Below are 15,926 nucleotides of genomic sequence, written 5' to 3' on the forward strand. Positions count from 1 at the left end.
AAGGACAGAGTAATCGAGGTTAGAGAAACCTGACAGTTATTAACAGGGATAAACACGATCCTCCTGACCTTAACCGCAGTTACTGAATCAGATGCATGTGCATGCCTCCGTGCGCGCACACGTGTGCGGACACCGCAGGACTCAGATTTTCCTGGCAAGCCGGCTGCTGCTGGCAGGATGATGCAGTACAACTGCTGGCACTGAGATGTCGAGCTGAGGACGAACGCAGGCCAGCGAAGTCAAAGGGAAATTAGGTTTCCACGATTCCAGTCTTAATTTTCCCCTCGAAAAGAGTCGTTCTCATCATTGTTTCCATAACAGGCACATGTGCTCTTGACAAGTGATCTGAAGTTGTTTCTACATCCAGGCATTGTATATTGGTTACGCTCTGCTTGGAGGTAGATACTGGCTTGGGTCAGTCTAAATCGGAGCTTTTTGACATGATGCGCCTGTACGTGATGAATTCTGTCACGTTTAGGAGTTAGACTCTGCGACTCAAGCTTGCAGAGCACCCGGCCAACATTAACTAAACATAAAGCAATTTTTTGAAATGTAATTCTGATATTGCCAAAAACTGACTTATTTTACTGTGCTAAGGAAGAAATCTCTGTACACGCCAAGGAGATGTTCTCATTTAGGGACAATCCCATGAGTTATTTACATTGCCAAGTCCTACTTCGGCACCTAAATAATAGCTGATTGCAAATGCTTTTGTGAGTATGGCCTTTAAATCCTAATCTCTGCCAACATACAGCTGAGGGCTATAGAAAAGCATCCCCTGACTTATTTCCTTCTTTGAAAACTGAGCCACCAGCAGTTAAAAGAAAAACTGGGACTTCTGGGCAAGTTTCCAGAAGTGCAAGCTAACAACGCCTGAAGCAGCCACTGCCATATCCTACACTGAGGAATTCTTCGCCTTACAAGCTGGCTGATGTAATGGTATGCTTCATTAATATAATTTTTTGTGTGCTTACACTGCCCACAAAACCTTCCTATGCAAACAGAATCACCAGTGCTGCCTGATAAACAAGAGGTGTTTACTTTTTAACATTACGGCAATTCCCAAGTGTTTTCACATCCCATCTGTACTTCTCTTCATGGAAGCGTATGTGGCTATCGTATGTATCCATCAGGTCAGATGTGGAGATGACTGCTAGGAATTATGAGGGGGGTGGCGTCTATTGATTCTGTATTTCATGCGATAAACAGTGTGGTTAATATGAAAAACAGCTGTACATGAAGGCAGAGAGAAGAAACAGCGATGTATAGTGCCGACTGCTTATTTTGTTCTTTGATGAATCGCTAATTAACTGATTTTTCTTAACTGATTGCCAAGGGGATATGCAATGCCTCTTCCTGAAAGACATAAAACAGAGAAGGGAGATGATACAAAGGAGCACATTCCCTCTTTCAAGGACAGGTTTGAACCTGAAGTCAAAATAATGAAAGGCTGAGCTAATTGCTCAGCTTAAAGAAGAGGGGGCACGTAGCAGTCCACAGATTTTTCTAAGGAAAAAAACAATCATCTGTTTCCCATGTTCACCATAGATAAGAGAAGTAGCAATGGGCTTCATTTATGGCATGGGAATCTTGGATGAGACGGCTGAAAAAAATCAAGGAGAGTTTACCACTAGAACAGCAATTCTCTGGTGGTTACAGAATCCTCATTATCGGAGGCGTCTAAAGGGCATGTTAGACAATCACCTCTCAGAAAAGAAACAGGTAAATATTAATCCCAAACTTATACAAGAAGATTGATTCCCTGACTTCCAGACTGTTGTTTTTTTTTCCTTTATTTCTGATTCTGGGAGCAAGCTATAGAAGCAAAAACCAGCAAGATGTCCTGAAGTAGTACAGACTGATGAGTCCTTACTCACTTTCCTTCCCATTGGGTAGAATTTATCTCATTCTAAAAGTTGGTTACCAACTTTAGAGAAATGCAACACAGATAAAAAACAGCCTTCCCAGGCACATAGATACCATTTACAAAATTAAACCAGGCACTTCTAGAGCATAATTCATCTGAACTGTCTTAAACCTCTACCTTTGACCAAGTCAATAAAACATCTACCACCTACCCCATCGATAGGTCTAATGTTTTATTTACTGGGAAGGGAACTTATTGGGATGACTCAGCTTCTCTTGATACCTACTCTTAGCTAAGACAAATCCCAGTGTAGGTGATTGATTTTCCAATTCCAGAAACTTACCTTTTGGTGCTAGTATCAGGAGCTCTGAACCCAGACCATAAAACAAGGGCATTCTTCCTCCCTGAAAAATAATTCCCTCTTTCCCAACAGCCCTGAACACCTTGATAATTTAGTCATTTATTTTCTCTCCTTTTCTTTCCCACCTTCAATTTTTGCTTTTCTTTTAGGCTGCAGCACCACAACTGTTACTCTCAACATCCAGCTGAAACTGGGAACTGAAGGGATGTAGCGACAGAGACTAGCACAGAGCTGCTTCACGCTGCTTTTTAGGGAAGCGGAGACAGGCTTTCCACGTCTTGCACAGTTGGACAGTACTTACTAATAATTTTAATGTTCTTAGACTAACCGTGAGGAACACACAGACACAACATGAGCACACAATTTTCTTTTCATTTGCCAAGCGAAACAAGCTAAAAGCTCCGTTGTTTTTTTTTATAGTCTCTCCAAATCCTGCTCCTATCTCGGAGAGGGCTGAATGGATCCGTACCAATTGATATGTCAGCTAGTAATGGCAAGGAACCTAAACAAATTTTCTGCTTCCAAACTTCTCCAAAAATGGAAGGCAACGATTATGTGAAATTTGCAAAGAAATGAGAAACATAGTCTGGAATATTTTTTTTTCTCTTTCCTAGCTTATTACAAAAGCAAACACCAGAACAGGTCACTGAAGTTGTATTTTCAGCTACACTTTCAGCTACTTTCTTATTTCAACTCTGCATAATATGTATTTAAGCAGAAATGTTCCAGAAGGACAATGCTTACTCAAAGACATGATGATATGTCAAACAAATAAAGGCTAAGCAGAGTTGGGTTATGTCTGGATTTTGACATCACAACTCCAAAGCAGATCTATATACTAGATTTAGACAAATCTTTTATCAGCACTTCTCAAGTCAGTTCCTCAAAAAGTGCTGCAGGATTCAGTGAGCAGACACAGGGCAGCCACAAGCGTCATCTTTTAGGTAAGAAACACAACTGTGCCCAGACTACATGGTCAGCTACCTGGATCTCTGCTCTTGAAAGGCAAGGACTGCAGTGCTGGCCACATTCCCACCTGGGAAACAACCCTGCTGCCCAAGCACATCCCCCTCACATTTCTAATTCTTGTCCTAAAGTTGGGTAACATTACTTTTTCAAGCCTGTACATTTCACATTATAGAAAACCACAGCAATTTCATTATTGCAAAGAGCAAATCTGGTGCACTATTTGGTTTTTATTTCCTTATTATAAGGTCTTCTAGAGAAACATGGAATGTGTTTGCATCTGTCTGTGATTGATAAAAATGCCACTGCCTTGTTCAGTAGCAAAGATACCTGCTTTTTCAGGCCCATTCAGTTCACAACATAAATTCTGCACAAGCTCACTTCTTCTGCTCCTACACAACTCAATCCAACATTTGTCCAGATGCAGCTAAACCAAGAAGCCTTCCACTTCTACACGTGATGACTATGAGGTACTTGTTATAAGAAGTAATGGTTACAATTTTCTTTTTCTGATTCTTCAAGTCAACTTTTCTTTCAGACCTTTGATATTTTCAAAAAAAGATTAGAGGAGTTGATAGCAATGCATTAGAGACATACTCTGGACTGTGAAAGAGGAGGGGAGGAATAAAACCTTTTCTGGGTCTTGCTCTGCATAGAAATAATCTTGAGTTAAGTGATTACTCCGTTTTCAAATGCACAATGTTAATAATTTCTTTTTCTTACTACTACCATTCACAATTTAGGTATATTCTTTATGTTGTTAGCCACAAAACAAGCATAGTTTCCTTAGAGGATTTTGTACATCAAATAAATTACTTTATTAGTCAGTCTCTGACTAAACAGAGAACTCCCTGAATTTCCTCTGATGACTTTATATCTGCTGCTTGTTTATCGTCCATACAGAATTGTAATTTCCTGCATCATACTACCTGTGACACATTATCTAAATATCAATTATAAGAACTGTAAGGTTGAGAGATAAGTAGAATAAATTCAAAGACAAAATAAAGACAAAATACTAAGAACGACCTTGTAAAATAGGACTTTCACCAAACACATTACTATTTCCTATGGCATATCAAATTCAGGCTGAGATAAAGTTTTATGCCGCATGAGCAGATATTTTTCCCTTGGTACCTTTATTATTGCTTTCAGTTACCTCTCATTTTCAGTATCTGAAATTTAAAGAATAAAGCATTTGTTCTTTTTCTGAAGTTTATTTAGGTGATAGAGTTAGGGCTAAGCCAGCACGATACGGAAAGCTGTCCTTTGCGCTGGTTGCAAACATTTTTAAAATACGTTTTCTTACCACTTTCATCCAGCAAGAAGTCATCCTGGTAACGGAACTTTTCCGGTCCACATGCAATAAAAATGTCATCATCGCCAAAGAAATCCTGAAGGCACATCACCTGCAAGCAAAAAGGAAAGGAAGGCATTGTATGAAATACCTCATCATCGGAATTGTAAAAACAATAAATCCCTCCTTGTTTCCATCTGCATGAAAATTCTTCACTTTTAATGGAATCAACAGGGCTTCATCTCCAGATACATTTCAAAGCTGTGCTCTGACCATCTGTTACAAGTGAGAAACACTTTTATGGACACTGCAGGAAAAGAGAGATAAGGCAAAATGCCCTAACTGTCACATTTATTGCACGATGCATCAGTGGGGTATGAGGTAAATGCCTTTTGTTTACGCACAGGGTACCATTCAGCTGTTAGTGGATAATTAATTTGCTTCTGAGCCCACAGTTCTACTCTTTGACAGCCATGAAATTAGGTAACAGTTTCGTATGCAGAATTAAACGTAGTTATTTCAGCAAAATCTTCCTGACCAGGAATAAAACTCCTATGGGTGAACTGAGTCTCCATCATACATCCCTCATCTCTGCCAGCAGAGTCCGTGTAAAACCTCTTCATAGGCACCAATCTGAATAATCAGATGAGCTGGGAATTCTTCTCGTACAGAATAAAAGGATAACTAACCTCTCTCAACTCCCAAATGCGAGCAGCAGGATTAGGTCGGTGCAATTTTATGACCATGCTTGAGATATCCTTATAATAACTTTTAATTTGCAAGGAGCTACTTAAAAAGTTTAGTATTTCTTTACTGATGTTCTTAAAAGAACAATCAGTAATGTTCTCCAAACCTGCCTTTGGACATACCAAATATCAAAAACAAATTAAATATCTGACCATTAGAAAAAAAAAAAAAAAAAAAGAAAGAAAGAAAAAGAAAGATACTTTGTAAGCAGCATTATATACTCTGTCCTTGTTTCACATTTATAAGAAAATTTTAGTGGGTTATGTTTGCTTATTTTTGTATAATGTTTTGCAATTGAATAGCACATTAATGTTTGAACAGGTAATACTTCATGGTTTCACACCAACTGAATGCAGACAGGAAAGTTACACATAAAGCATTTATAAAAATTGACAAAAGAGTTGAGAACAGTCCAAATGAAGGAGAGCACCCCCCTCATAATAAGTAGGGAAAAAGTCAGCATTTAAAGCCTACGAACAGAGAAGTGCAAGATTAAGCTAGTGAGGCTAGCCAGGGTCCTGCAGACCTCGGCATAAAACCAAACACACACCACCAGCAGCCCCAACCTGCAGCGATCGGCATCGATGGGGTCTGAAACTCCTCTCGTGCTTCCCAGAAGCACAGCAGACGGCTTCAGCACCTAGAGCAGTTATGAGGCTCTGTGCTCGAAAAGTCTCGAGGAAGAAAAACAGTGCTCCACGTCGTGACTGGCTTGCAAAGTACGATTTGTCATTAAAACTATGTTAAAGGTAGAGCAATAGCAGCTGAAAAATGAGGAATTCAAGTGAAGAACTAGCTGAAGTAAATACCAGGTACTCTTGAAATTGCTCTGTCCTGGAGCAATACATATAATTTTCGATTCAGGTCTACCACAGCCCCCTTCCTATCAATATCCTCATATTAACAACACCACACAGCACCTGAGCACCAGCATCAAATATGTAAATATTTCATGCAGCTTTTTTCCATGTTCCTACTCAGTTTATGTTCTATTAGTGTATCAGCCTCAGCAACCTTTTTATAAACTCACTGAGTTTCCATCTTTTTTTTGTCCACAAGACATATCCTGCCTATCTTCCCACCCCATCCACCCACCAAGCTTCAAACATCTCTTCCCTTCAGTCAAGTTCCTCTGAAATTGCCACTTCTCCCACATCGTGCACAAACCCACTAATTTTCAGGATGGCATTAAAAAAATCCTGTGATTTCCTGTGTGCATCCCAAGTTTGACACAATTCTGGGGAGCGATGACCTTCAACATTTAGCACCAAGCAGAGCATCAGAACCAAACAAATGCCCAGCGACCCTATGCACGAAGTTGAGCTATTTTGACAACGTGCATGAATTGAAATTAAATTCCTATTTGAACAAAAAAATTGTACGGGTTTTATAAAACTACAACAAAACAACAACAAAAAATTTGGCTCTGGTTAGTTACGAGGGTTTCACTCAAGCCAAAACAAAGACATTAAAATGGATGTAGTGAGACCTATGCAGGTTCAACTAAGCCAAAATTTAAAGCATTTAAGGTTAAGTGTATGCAATTTAGATGCAAATAAGAAAATAAAAAATATATTTTGTACTTAAATATATTTGTTTTATTTAATCAAACTTTATTTTTTCAACTAAAATTCATCATTTTTCTTGCCTCCCAAGATTTTAATAATTTGTGAATGACAATTCTAGCAACTATAAAGCTTACAGCAAGACCCTTCAGAAGCATCTTCTCTTCCAGCTCCAGTACCTTTATTTTATTTTATTTTTGATTTTATACTATTTAATTTAAGCCTTGCCACTTCCTTCATTGTCTACTTCCTCCTCTGTAGCCTTTTCCATCCTTTGTGTCTCAACATCCAAGGCCTGCTCGGCTCCCCAGCTCTAGCCCCTCGTGGGTTACACTGCAGGGCTTTTCCAGAAGGCATCGAACAAACACACACACCCGCTTTCAGGCTTTTTCACAAGAAATCTGCAAGCACTTTCTACTCACACTCAGTCATCAACGAAGCAGCAGGACCTGCTTTTTATTACCCGTTTTCACTTCTGGAGAAAACAGCTCCTCAAAAGTTACGGTTTAGGAGATCAAGGATCTGCATCACCTGTTTTGGACTGTGACAGTGCTCAAGAGGTCAGTGTGCTCTGTTGCACGTAGCCAGTTTTTAAAAAGCTATGTTACCAAGGCCTCCCCCAGCATTTTTGTTGTGTCCAGCTCACACAATCCTTCCTCTCCCTTTTCAGATTTTTCTTCCGTATTCCAGCAGGACGTTTCTCACAGCGAGGGAAACAAAGCCTGTGCAGGAGCAGTCAGACATACAACCTCGGTAAAACCAAACTGAAGAAATAAATATTTTCTACTACACACTTGGCGCTACGTGTACCATGACACTTGGACACAAACAAGTTGCTGGCAGACAGGTGAAATTTAAGGTTAGTGGTGTCTCTAGGGGAACGCATCAATAACACTACATCAATAACACTAATACCAGAGGACAAGAAGCCTCAGGCATTAGGATCCTTTGCCTGAGTGACAAGAGAGAAGACAAAGAGCCACAAGGAAAACTGGTCACTAGTAGAGGCACTGGGCAATACTCAAGTCATACAAAGCCTCGCTGAGCTCTACGCAGCAGATGCAAAATAGCAGAGAGGCAGAAGTTGTCATGCCTACGCTTACCTGAGCAAGTTTTACAGGCTGAAGCCGGAATCCTTCTCAAATCCTCATCTTTCTTGTCCCAGTAAACAATTTAGGAATCCCATGTGCCCCTCCAGGGGGAAACACAGGAAGAACCCCAAATGATTTTTTTTATCTCAGAGGTCAGTCTGGTGATTTCACTAGGGGACATTGGGACCAACAGGACAAGGCTCAGCACTGGCTTTGCACCACGGCATGGGAACTGGAGGCACCTTTAAAATTACCTTCACTTCTCTTTCTTTCCTTTTCTCTCCCCCAGACAGGGGTGTACCTGGATCCAATGAGGAATCTCCTAACTATTATGGAGCCGTTTGTTATCCCTTAACACGCCCGAAGCATTTAAGGTCTTAATATTCACCTCTTTGAAGTTGGTAACTGTATTATGGAACCACCCTTTCCTGTATCTGCAGAAAGATGTAAGGAATTATGCTTTACATTTAGGAGCACAGATGACCCAAGAATAAAGAACAGCAGCTTGCAGAGGCACTGGCTGGCAGTTAGCAGTGCCAGGAAGGAGCTGCAGAGAAAGGGAGACAGGGAGAAGGAGAAGGCGGAGGGAAGGAAGGACGGAGGGAATGAATCAAGCCTTTTTCTAAAAGCATTAAGCGAGTTCAGATAAATAACAGATGAAATCACCTCCTATAATAGCTGGATTCTGGTTATAGCGAGGCCAGGAACCTCTCTGAATTCATGTTTTAAACCACACAAAACCAGAACAGACCTCTTTGCATGTGTCTCCTCAGCGACAGCGCCCTGACTGCTTTCCCACTGTTTTAAAATTGACCGTGTATCAAGTTAATAGTGACTGAAATTTTTAAATAAAAAAAGAATCAAATAACTTGAATGATCCTCTAGCTCACAGCTCAAGCAACAGCGTAACACCACCAGTGTTACTTGCTCTATGTTTTTATTACACTTTTTATATGCTGTGTTTTGGGGAGGAAAAGAGCGCTCAGTGTGTTTGTCTTCTTTCAACAACAACAACTTAATTAGACCTTGAATTAGACTCTGTTTTGGATGAGCAATGAGAAGATCTCAAGCTGGGGTGCCCTAAGGCAACGTGGTTAATGGAGAGCTGGAAAGCAAAACTGAGGACAAAAAAATAAGGGAGAAAACAAAAAAGATGCACAATGATACAAAGAAAACTCGGTAAGTGGGTACAGCAGTCTTCTGGAAAGAAAGAGAAATGAGGGATGGCAAAAGGAAAATGTGAGGCACAAAGGCAGGGAAGTGAGTGTAAGAAGAGCCGTAGGCTGCAAGGCAGGAGCGTGTTCAGAGGGTGACAGACACAGAGAAACTCACGTGGCAAGACACCCGAAGGTGGGGAACTCAGAGCAGCCCCACAGACAATCCTCTTGGCAGCCAGTTGGGAAGTTTTAAAGAAATTGTTAGGTACCTTTTTGTACCTGAAACAATGTCATGTTAAGTTCAATTATCATTTCCCTTGCTGTGAAGAAGACATTAGAAAAAAGTTATCCCTGGAAAAACCTCAGTGTTTAAATGATTCATCATTTTAGGACTCTGACTCATGAATTTGGTGCTCAGTTTTATAAGTTCATGGAGGGTTGGTAGGTTGTGGGTTTTTTTTTCCTGCTACTTTTGATTCACTCAGACTTGAAGTTTTATTCCTGACAGGTCTCTTTAGCTCTAAGGAGCTCTCTATACCTCTGTTCTACTCTTAGGTTTGTTTTTTGTTTGTTTTTTGTTTGTTTGTTTGTTTTCCCAATAAAACAAAGTTCATCCTTAAGATTTAAATTGATCTTTATATATTTCTCTCAATTTTCCTCCTTAACCAAGCTCTGTTTTCCAATTATCACCACCTCTGAAGTACTTATTTTATCCATGTCTCCACTCTTTATGTACTGCTTCATGGAAAACATCTCAGCTTAGATCCCGAGCTAACTTCACTGTCATCCACCACTGGCAGCCTTGTGATAGTTACGGATATTCCTGAGAGCTTATCAATTCACACAAGCTGTTTGTATAGGACAAGACACCACGGTTTTTCTTTAACTTCCTAATCCTAGCAGAACTACAGGAACAAAAGACCTCCTATATCATTATATTTATCTTCTAGCCAGTATAGGGCTACTTCCCACACTGTATTTCTGAGTGCTTTGTTCAGTTTTTAATACATCCCATACTATACAGTGCTTCCCTTAGCAGACTGTGCTGCAGAAAGACCAATAAAGCAACCATTACTCATTCAAGAGGTTTTCATGGCTTCAGAACAAAAAAATAATAACATTTCCATATTGGCGTAATTGCTTTTTAGGTCATTACTGTGAAATCAGAAATCCAAACATAGCAATAAGGCTTCTAGGAAGAAGAAAGAAAAATACTTGCTGTTTCTAAATAAATTTGCTATCAACACCCTTTTTTTTTTTTCTTAATATGTGTATTTTGGAGGAACCTCAGCCTGCTCCATTCTTCGTGGAGTATGTGATAATTGCACATAACATCCTTTATGACAAAAAGGTATCAGACCTCAACACGAATCCACAGAGCATCACATCTGAGTATTTTCTCTACATTTAAAGCAAGTCTCTTTCCCTTCCTGCTGACCCAGGCTCCGAGGCTTTTGTTCATGCCCTTTCACATTTATCTGTCGTTATGCACATGACACTTCTTTAGAGCCGGTCATCTACAAAAAATATAATGTATCATCAACATGTATGTACTTCCTCTCCTGGTTTCTGATCCAAGCTCTCTCCTCAGGTGCTGGGTTAGCCAAAGGCACTGGGAGGTATCTGCTGCACGCTTCCCAAGTTGAACAGCACTGAATTAATTCTTTTCTGTCGGAATGAAATCTCCATGGTGACAACCGCATCATCAAGCTGTGAGAGCTTTTCAGTGAAGAAGAGCATTTTATCATGAGATTCTCATTACAAGAGTGCCCTCTGTAAATGAAGAGGAGATGTTACTGCCAGGATTTGGGCTGCCTGAAGCTGCACAGCCACACCGCCTTTACAACCGGCTTGTGAGGCCACGCATCAGATTAATGTCTCTCGAAATAGCATGTTTTACACCCCCCTGTGAGATGAACACAAGACACTACCATAAGAGCAGTCAGGAACACGAATTTTCATACTCAATGGCTTGCTAACCTGCTACCTCCCCAGAGCCCATCCAAAAGCTCCCCAAGCCCAGGGGAGCTGCGCTTCACCCCATGCTCACCTTCCCTCCTAAGCTGCCTCTTGATGAGCACCTACTCAGGATGGATCACTCTTCCTTTTATTCCACCACAAATGAAAAGGTTGCTCTATTCATTTAATTCCTGAAAATGTATCAATTTATTTCTGCAATTTGTGTATTCATCAGCACCCATTTTGTGCTACATGCAACTCAGCCTTCAGGATTTTCAGCCAGGTAAGACTCAGACAATAAATTAGTAGGAACAAACTACCTGCCTCCCTCAGTTCAAATAACACATATTTCTGTCTTGATCTTCTCATAGGAACAAGAAATCCTTTCCACACTATGTGTGACACCCTGATCTTAATACATTCTGGTTTGTTCTTCCATGTGGCATTAAATGATGCGAAGTTTAAAAGTAAATCAGTGTAAATTAAGATTCCAGGTTTTGCTGTTGAGACATCAGGTGAGACTTGAACAATTTCTTTGTTAGACAAAAACTACTTTTCTAAAAAAGTTTCTATGTTACAGAATTTGAGGAGAGCAGGGGATATTTCCCAATAGGGAACTTAGGGGGTTATGCATGAATGTAACACTGAGAAACACTGATACTCAAAAGTTTCATGAGGTTTCTCTCTGGGAAGCACTAGCAGGGACAGCTCAAACCCCTGTCATCAATTGCTTCATGGGAGACAGGACAAGAACAGTGAGAACCCAGCTCCTATCCACACCCAAAAATTACTCCTGCTCAAACGTTACCGTACTTTGACATCTGTACCAATGCACAACGGCACGAACTAGCTGATGTAGAGCAAGGTGACACAAGTTCACACGTGAAATAGGAAAAACAAAGACAGAATAATCAAGCCTAGGATGGGCATCACCTCCTCCCATCAAAGAGAAACTTGCTGCCCTCATTCAATTCTCTGACCAGCTCATTGCTTCTTTTGTCCCCTCACTCTGCTATTTGAACCCTGTAGCATACTAAAATTTTCTTTCCCTCTGTACCTCTTACTTCAGAAAGTCTCCAGTACTGATGCCTGCTCCCCTCTCACCCTTCCAAACCATCCATACCACAAGACCTGCCCGAGACAACTCTCTCTTCTACCAGATTCCTTTATCTTTCCTGCATATGAAGTCCTTGAGCAGGCTCTTCTGTTACCCTTGCTCATCGGCATTACAACATAATTCTCCTCCCACATCTCCCTCTTCAGTACCCTCTGAACAGCTCCACAGCCAACAGCTTTATAATCTTTATCCAGCTCTTTACAGTCTCTCCGTCACTTCATCAAGGACGGTTTTTGCAAATGCACCAGCAGCCTCTTTCTGAAATGCTTCTTCCTCATTGTCTGCTTAACTCCAATTTACCAGATCCACATAATCTGCTCTGGAAATGGCCTTTCTGGTTTTAATAGTACCATATTTAATTATTCTCCTGCTTGCAACGACGCCACTCAATTCCTTACAGATTCAATTTCTTCATCTCTCCCACTCTTTCATTTCTAGAGAGCCTTACTGTACCACGTAGAAGCAGTTCTATGGCCTTGGTTACAGTTCACCAGAAACCCAATACCTTCCATCTCCACAGGGTTCCTGCCCTGTGCCATTCCAGTCCATCCAAAGTAACTAAGGGGAGGTGTTTCAGAGGAGCATCTTGTATCTTGCAGTTATCAGATGGGAGCAAACACCTTTACTAGCTGCACCCAACCCTCTACCTGTTGAAGAGCAACGAAGCACGAGCTTTTGCACTTGCAAAACTGGAGGGCATTGCAGGTTTACACTAACAGGACTTGCAGTGGGAGTTTCACTAATTCCTCTATTTTCTGTTTTCTAACATCTCAGCCTTAACCACAGACTTTGTCTATGAGTAAATTGGTGCAGCAAGTGGAGAGTTGACTCGGTTATTTACTGGCATTGGCTTAAATTGAAGAATTCCTGCATTAAGTTCTAAATAATATATTAAATTTTTTTTTCTGTGATTTGACTTCCTCAAAAATATACACGTGAGGAGAAGCAGTAAAACTTGAGAGACTGAAGTCTTTCATGCCCTAGTCAGTCATGCACATCACCTTCCCAGAGCCTCTTCTGTTTCTGCTTTATCTGTTCCTGAAGCGATCATCATACACAACTTAGTACAGGGAAACCTGGATCTGTACACTTTATGTAGCAAGCAATAAATTTCATGTTTTATGCATCTTATCTTTATATTTGACGTTTATTTGGTTGCCAATGTGGATCTAACAAATGTCTTGAGTTATCCACCAAGTGGCTCATCTTCCTTTTGGGGCACTTCAATTCCCCGAGTTGCTGACAGATGCCGCTCCTTGGCCAGAATCCAAGGCTTGTGTGCTGCAGAGATGTTACTGCCTCGGTACGGTTACATTAGATGAACTGATGAATGAGAGCATCACAGTAAAGACATCATACCACTACAGTTTACACGGATACTTACACTCAGGGTCCCGTAACTGAATCAACTGCCCCCAGAATTGTTAAATTACAGGATCATCTCGATGGGAAAAGGCCTTCAGGATCATCAAGTCCAACCACAGCCTGACCTACTAAGTCCCAACATGAAACCACGTCCCTTAGTGCCACATCCACAGCTCTTACAGGGAGTGGAGTCCTCCAGGGATGGGGACTCTACAAGTTCCCTGGGCAGCCCAGTCCAACTTGACCAACATCTGCATGAAGAAATTATTTTTTTAGGGCTTCAGGATTTTTATTTTTTGGCATTTCCTGCAAAAATAGAATTTGCATTTCCAGCCAGCTACATCCTATCTTTTGACTGAAAGTACCTTGCAGCATTGGCTACTCCTTAAACTACTAGAAAGTGTCTAGCAAAGCAGAAAAAAAAAAAAAAAAAAAAAAAAAATAAGCAATGCCTACAGTGTATAAATGTCACATAATGCTTCATCCTGAACTTCCTCAGAGCCATTTGCATCTGAATCAAGAGCTGTATCCTATTGTTTTGTGGTCCAACAGGTGCCACAGATGAAGTACTGGCTGTTAAGAGCAAAAAGCAATGCCAGAGCAACTTTACTGGCTGCCACAGGACCAAGAAAGTAGGATTGGGCATAATTACCTCTGAGAATTAGGTACTGAGAAACGACAGTGTAACACTGTTGACAAAGAGGATGCTCTTTGCCACCTGCAGCTCTGCCCAACACACCCTCTGGAAGCAGCAGCTGTCCAGGTATCTTCACATTGCAGTCCAAGTCACAGCTATTCCCATCGCCAGGAAAACCCAGCACCACAGGCATCACTTCAAAAATATTTGTTCTACTTTATTATTCATACTATTATAGTTTAATTAATATTTTAATTAAATATTTAATTTTCATTTGTGAGAAAAACAATAAAACTGAATTAGCTAATAGATTATCCAGGCAAGTAAGCAAACAGGCATACTTATGAGCAAATTAAAGAGTGCAGCCATTTCTAAGTAATATTTTTGGCTAAGAAACGGGAAGATGAAGCCTTAGTGTGTACAAGTCCAGCTGGATTAGGAAGCAGGATATCCATCTGTCACAAACACATTCCTAAGGCATCCTTTTTCCCTCTCTAATATGCCATGCATATTTTCTACACCACAATTAAATGGGAGATAAGTTCGCAGTCCCAGAGCCCAGACGATCTTGCTTGTCGAAGTCACATACATATGCCAGCTCAACATTTCTCCTCAATTATGAATCATTTGGCCACATCAACTACAGTTGTCTTTTGCATCGAAGGAAACTGAATCCTGCTTGTCACCACAAAATATGATCCCGTTAATCCCGTGGCAATTGCACAACTGATCGGCGTGTGCATGACTGAAATTCCAGACAACAGAATAAAGCTCGTAAGGGGACGGAGAGGAAAACAGAAACTCCTCATACTTACTTAAAACAAATGAGCATTAAACTGTTGTTTCAATACAACCAAACATTAAAAGAGCAGCTGATTTAGCAGCAGAAGATGTAGGTAATGGGCCGATGAAAAAGCAGTTGAGACTTTGATTGCAGAGTTCAACTACAGCTGGATTACATTGGGTTGTTTTTTCTGCCATATTCATACATTTTCCTGTCTCAGAGGCAACACAACACTACCATTTAGTGGTCAGACACGCACAGTGCGGGACGTTGTTTACAGGACTCTGGCAGCCAGCCCACATGGATTTTTGTACAAACACACTGCACAGCAATTATTTTACAAGTAAATTGGGTACTCACATAATCCTAATAACCAGAAAGGTAGGGATTGCTGAGAAAAATCAAATTTCTTTGAATTCAAGTGCTTGAAAAAGCCTTGTCAGAAGAAATAAAATAGCTTGAAAGACAGGTAAATAAAACAGGAAAACAGTACATGTTCTTACCAGGAAAATATATACCAGGATTTCACACAACACTGTGGACTTCTGTTGAAAAGAATCTGAGCTTCAAAGCATCTATGTTCAACAGGGACTATTTACACAGATACAAAAGCTGACTTTTGCAGAAGAAGATAAATGCTATATCATGCCCCTGTGAGTTATTTATTTCACGATTATTACTGAATTCTCATCACGTTACCAGAAATAAAAGAATTAAGCATAAAACATGTTGCCTATGATTTCATGAATGAGGAATCCTAAGGAAGCTTGTTCATCCTCTTACAGCTGATGTCTTCTGTTAAGCCAGCAATTACTTACGCATTTCCCATGCAAATCATTGCACTCCCGCAACTGGACTCGCACAAAAGCTGCTGGTTTCAGACCAGTCTCAAAAACCATCTTAAGCACTTGTCAGTGCATTCCTCCAAAGGCAGCAAGAGCTCAGGGGCTGCACGAGGCCCTTCTCTGACAGAAGCTCTTATGAATGAGGATCCTACGATTTGAAGGGCATGC

At 40.6% G+C, this 15,926-nt stretch overlaps 1 protein-coding gene across 5 annotated transcripts in view; it reads right to left on the bottom strand.

The window, feature by feature from the left end:
* The window catches only part of DCLK1 (doublecortin like kinase 1), a 240,959-nt gene that overhangs the window by 112,937 nt on the left and 112,096 nt on the right, over positions 1-15,926 (bottom strand). For all 5 annotated transcript variants that reach the window (XM_084511579.1, XM_084511577.1, XM_084511578.1 and 2 more), the window contains exon 4: positions 4,504-4,603. In XM_084511579.1, coding sequence (XP_084367705.1) covers positions 4,504-4,603 — 100 coding nt within the window. The remainder of the gene's footprint in view (positions 1-4,503; positions 4,604-15,926) is intronic.

This window comes from Aythya ferina (assembly GCF_964211825.1).
Source record: "Aythya ferina genome assembly, chromosome: 1".
In the NCBI taxonomy this organism is placed as follows: domain Eukaryota; kingdom Metazoa; phylum Chordata; class Aves; order Anseriformes; family Anatidae; genus Aythya; species Aythya ferina.